A 5,636-nucleotide genomic window follows, 5' to 3' on the forward strand; every position below is an offset into this window, starting at 1 on the left:
GGGTTAAAAGTAAAAAAAAAAGTCAAATAGTTTTGGGTTAAAAGTAAATAATCAAATAGTTTTTGGTTAAAAGTAAAAAAGCATCATTTTTTTGAAAAACTCTCAAAGCATAAGGTACCACACCTCTGTGCTTAAAAATGTTACAAACTATAGTATTAGGAAATTAACTAGTAGTTACACTTTATCACCCTTATAAAAGCTAATTACCCCATATTTTTTAAACAACCACAACTTTTACGTACGTCAACATTTTTTTAGAAAAATGCACCTTAAAAATAAGCGTTTATTATCTTCTATTTGAGTATAGTATTGTTATAGTTTTTTAAATTTAAAAATTGACATGTTACAAGATTAACAGTGTCTAAGAGTCAACAATAACTGAATCGTTAACCGAAACAGATGCAACTGAACCTAAATCAACCAAAAACTGAACTAGCCATAAACCAATTAGTCAAAAACTAAATTAACCAAAAATCGGTTATCAGTTTTTGTAGCCTCGTTTAACCAAAATTAACCGAACCAAACCGAAGCGATTATTTATATTTTTTATATTTTTAGCTTTTGTACCTCCAGTTCATGTATCTCCTATTTTATCCCTCCATGTCATGTATTTATATTGCCATTTCAAATATTTATACATCTTTTCATGTATTTACACCTCAATTTCATGTATTTCTAGTTACTAGTTTTTCCCTAAGTTTGGTTTTGGCTATAAACTGAAATTCAACAAATCAAATAAAAAACCATTAATCCACTTAGGAATAGCCTAGTGGTGTTTATGAATTATATAAGGTTTGGGGTAGTAGGAGGTCATGGGTTCAATCCCCATGGTGTGCAAGTTTATCCATTCAAAAAAATAAAAATAAAAATTAAAAAACCATTAATCTAATCGAATAAACCGAATTATTTAACCAAAAACCTCTTGGTTAATAAAATAGACTAGCCGATAACTTCGGTTCAGGGTAGTAACTAAACCGACCGAACCAGGCACACTACAATGAAATGGACTAAACCTTGACTTCGTTTATGACTAGGGTGCAAACGAGTTACGCGGCTCGCGAGCTGCACGAGAAATAGCTCGAAACGAATTAAGCCTTATCAAGCCTGAGTCAAGCTTGAGCCTAAAATAAAGCATGGTTATTTATCGAGCTTAAGCCTGACATGTAAAGCTCCTCAGGCTCGTCGAGCCTTATGAGCCTTAGTATAAAATTAGTTTTTATTAATATTTAATAACATTTACCTTTATTTTATGTTGTCTAATAAATGAGCCAAAACGAGCTTATTTAAACTTTTTTACGAGTCAATCCCGAACCTAAAAATAAGCTTGTTTAATAAATGGTCCCAAGCCCGGGCTTCATTTATCGAACTTGAGAGCTTCACTTAATAAGCTTGTTTTGTTTATTATTTATATTACTAGGTTTATACATACCAATTATCACAAGCAATCACAAACACAAACATCATTTTCAGCTTATATAGTTGCATATCAGTTTTTGAGAAGTTTCTGCAATTTATTTAAAACACTAAACGAACCAAAAAAATTATGATATTTTTACGAGACATGTCATTTAGTCCACTAAGACTTGTGTAATTTTCTTATGACCCAATTATTCACATACAAGTCATTAAAAATCATTTAGCACACATAGGTCTGATTCATCACATTCTGGCGACAGTTTACAAAAACATTTATTTAAAAATCCTCGTTAACTCTTTTAATGAAATTCAGTTAGAGAATGTCATGACCTCATAAGACTACCTACTGTAAAAAACTCAAGTATTAACCCCAACCCTAGACCAAGTTATAAGATTCGTAATAGGCTGCAAATTCTGCCAGAAAATACAGCCTGAACCTTTGATACAGAAAATTCATTTGAGTGACTTAATCTTGTCAAAAATTTACGAAACCAGTGACGTTTGAAGCGTATTTCAAAATACTACGTTTTAGATTCAAGAAATAGTATATTTCTTTATGTTTTGACCCGTTACAGCCGATACAATTCGGATGTAAAATTCGGACAAAATCTGTTTACTTTCAGCTCTTCATAAAAACGTGTTTATAATCTTGTTTAACCTAAATCCGACCCGTACATCATGTATAACCCCAAATACCAATCCAACATTAATGAATAAACGAAACCCTAGCATACGTGAATCTATACTAAACATATAAACGCATAAACTTCATAAACAATCGATATCTTGTTAAACACCCTAACCCTAGCATAAAAGAATCATGTTTCATGTTAATCACATATATAAAACGCAGCCAATAATCGTGTAAGTGTGTACAAGAACTATAATCAAGATCAGGACACGTTACTGAACACTATAGAGATCAAGAGAGAGAAGTGAGTCTTGGCCGTTTCATGAAAATATTACTAGGGTTAGGGTTGTGCATGTATATATAGGTGAAAAATAAAACGAAAACTCACTTGAGTTGAGAAAACACAAGAAACCCTACGTAACATTTTTATTTTTTTCTAAAAAAATAGGGAATATAACATAAATGTACTTAAACATTTTTATAAAAAAAATGTAAAAAACGCCTACTAGTTTTTTTTTTAAAAAAAATGTTCAAAATTTGCATGTTACATTTTTTTGGACATATATATTATGTAAAATGAAATTTTTAACATTTTTTAAAATGGGTATATGTATAAAACTAGTAGATGCCCCGCCCGCGTTGCGGGGCGATGGCCGAATAATTCTCACCCAATTAAAAAAAGACTACTATAATTTTGCTAGGAAAAAAAAACAAAAACGATGATAAGACCGTAATTTTGGGCTCAGGGCAAAACTGTAATTTTTCAGGACTAATGAGCTAGTGTTAGGCAACTCCTTGAGACGAAAAAAAATTAAATCGAGTAAACCAATTAAAACAAAAAACCTTTATAGTTTTGGTAAAAAAAAACTAAAACGATGGGAAAAACGTAATTTTTAACTGAAGGTCAAATCATAATTTTAATTCGGAGATAAATTGTAAATAAATGGACCAACGGGAGAGTGCCAGGAAGTTGCCGGCACGACTGTAATTTTACACTGGGGGCAAAATTGTAATGTCACCAGGAAAACAGACAAAAACGGTGGGGAAAATGTAAAGTTAAGTTGAGGGTAAAATCGTAACTTGGCTGTGAGAAAAAAAAACTAATGACAAAACTATACCTTTATACGGGGCAAAATTGTAATTTTGAACCGAGGGCAAAATTGGAATTTTTAGCCAGGAGCAAAAGCGTAAATTTATTTTAAGTGGGGGTAAAAACATAATTGAACTTATGGGAAAATCGTATTTTTAAAGAAAAAAAACTAATGGTAAAACTGTAAATTGAAACGGGGCAAAATCGTAATTTTTTAACCAGAGGTAAAATTGAAATATTTAGCTGGGAGCAAAAGCGTAAATTTATTTTTAAGCGGGGACGAAAACATAAATTTGAACTGATGGCAAAATCGTAATTTTAAATAAGGATAAAATCGTAATTTTGTTGGGTTAATAGGTGAGTGACAGGCAGCTGCCTGACACTATTACCCCTACCGCCCTTTTTGCCCGATTAAAGAGCTGAACTATTACCGGTTGAGGTCACCAACTTTGTAGTAGTTTAAATTACTTCAAAAATTAAATACATATTTTTCTTGGAAAAAAGGGGTTGTACCTATTTAATTATTTATTTATTTGTTTTGTTTTTTATCATAACCCGAAAGAAAATTTGGTATACAATATTTGTCGGCTGTCGGGGTGACGGTGAGTAGTCTTCTAGAAAGAGAAAGGACGTGGAGTTTTCCAAAAGTCTCCCTCCAACCCATAGTTTTTACGTAAAATATATTATTTCCCCTTATAAAAACCTTTAGTAGCATTTCTTTTATTCTCACACAAGCATACAATCATACAAACAAACAGAATTTGTGAGCATTTGATCTAAAATGCAACAGCTTGATTTAAAAAATGTTTGCGCCACTGATGACTTGGATATTCCAGATAGTACAGTAGTTGAAGTTCCATCGGAATCATTCTGGTTATCTAAAGACGCGGAGTTCGACTGGTTCGCTGAAAACGCCTTCTTAGAACGGAAGGAATCGACCAAAGGAAACTTCAACTCGATGGGCTTGAGTCAGAGTGTGAATCCTAGCCACTCGAATCCGAGCTCGCAGCGGTATTCAGTGAGCTTGAAACCGAAAGCTCCCATAATTGGTTTGCCTAAAACGCAGAAGACGACTTATGTTGATTTAAAGTGTAGGCAGTGTAAACCGCTAAACGTACGGCTGTTCCCGAAGAAGATGTATTCCTTCGCGGTTCGAGCGACGGAACCGTCGTCTCCGAAGGTTTCGTGTATTGGCAGAGTTAGATCCAAGAGCCGTAGGAACTTAGCAGAACAAGCAGTTGAACCGGTCAAATCTGCATGTCAACGATCAGGAACCGGTAGGGCGCATAAAGCCGGTTTGATGTCTCGTATACTGTCGTTATTCGGTTTTCAAGATCACCGGAGAAAAAACAGTGAAACGACGTCGGGAAAGGAGAAAAAACTCGGAGAAAGATCCGGTTCAAGGAGGACGTGGGTGAGTGTAAAACCGGTAAACAGTGAACCGGGAATGCCTTTTGAACCGGATGCATTGGGAGGCATGATCCGGTTCGCGTCAGGGAGAAGATCGGATTATTTGGGCGGTTTAGAGACTGATGACGTGGCAGGACGTCATTCGTTGGGTTCAAAAGTTGGGCCCACCAGGTAGGTTTGTTGAGCTGACGTGCATGTTGAAATCTCAAAGCATAGGAAGGTAGAAGTTTTTGTATCTGTAAGATTCAGTTTTTGTATCTGTAAGATTTAAGGATGGCAAGCGTGGCATCCTTCTGTGTCCATTTTTGGCTAGTTAATGAGGCTCTAATGCATTTGAATACTCTTAACATGTTTGGTTCATAAAATTTAAGGGTGCGTTTGGTTCATAGAAATTCAATGGAATTTAAGGGAATTGTAATCTGAATTTAATCTTTTAAGATGTTTGATTCACAGAATTTCATGGAATTAGAATCTCAATTCCAATCTTTATGTGTCTGGTTAATAATGAAAATTGGAATTGGAATTTAGCATTAATTTCTTCAAGTTCCTTTAATTAAAGGAATTTAAAATCCTTCCTATATGTGATGGAATTAAAGTAAATTCATTAGAATCTTCGATCGTTTTGACCCGAACGATTTCGACCAGCACCGTTTCATTCGACCCGAACCGTTTCGATCCATATTGTTTCTACGCGAGCCGTTTCGATGTGAATCATTTCGACCTAAACCGTTTAGACGCAAACTATTTTGACCCGTACTGTTTCCACCCGAACCGTTTCGACCCGTATCATTTCGACCTGTACCTTTTCGACCCGAACCGGGGGTGGTGGGTGCCAGGGTGATGGATTCCAATTCATTTGACAACTAAATACATCAAAAATGAAATTGAGATTCCAGTTCTAACAATTTCCAATTCTAATTGGAATGTTTAAATTCCAAATCCAATTCCATCAAATTCTAGTTCTAATTCCTATACAAATTCTAATTCCAAAACATTCCGTGAACCAAACGCTCCTTTAGAAAACTGGTCAACCTTTTGACCCGATTAAAGATAGAACATAAAGTAAACTAACCTATATTAAAGATAGAA

At 34.6% G+C, this 5,636-nt stretch overlaps 1 protein-coding gene across 1 annotated transcript; it reads left to right on the forward strand.

The window, feature by feature from the left end:
* The first annotated feature begins 3,918 nt into the window (after positions 1–3,918).
* Positions 3,919–4,722, forward strand: LOC110936634. The gene has a single exon (XM_022179041.2). The coding sequence runs from the start codon at positions 3,919–3,921 to the stop codon at positions 4,720–4,722; it is 804 nt and encodes a 267-aa protein (XP_022034733.1).
* The last annotated feature ends 914 nt before the right edge of the window (positions 4,723–5,636 follow it).

Source organism: Helianthus annuus, chromosome 4 (assembly GCF_002127325.2).
Source record: "Helianthus annuus cultivar XRQ/B chromosome 4, HanXRQr2.0-SUNRISE, whole genome shotgun sequence".
NCBI classification, from domain to species: domain Eukaryota; kingdom Viridiplantae; phylum Streptophyta; class Magnoliopsida; order Asterales; family Asteraceae; genus Helianthus; species Helianthus annuus.

Bases quoted from the DNA above. Each gene is read 5' to 3' on its own strand.
- LOC110936634 (XM_022179041.2), top strand. From the start codon at position 3,919: ATGCAACAGCTTGATTTAAAAAATGTTTGCGCCACTGATGACTTGGAT.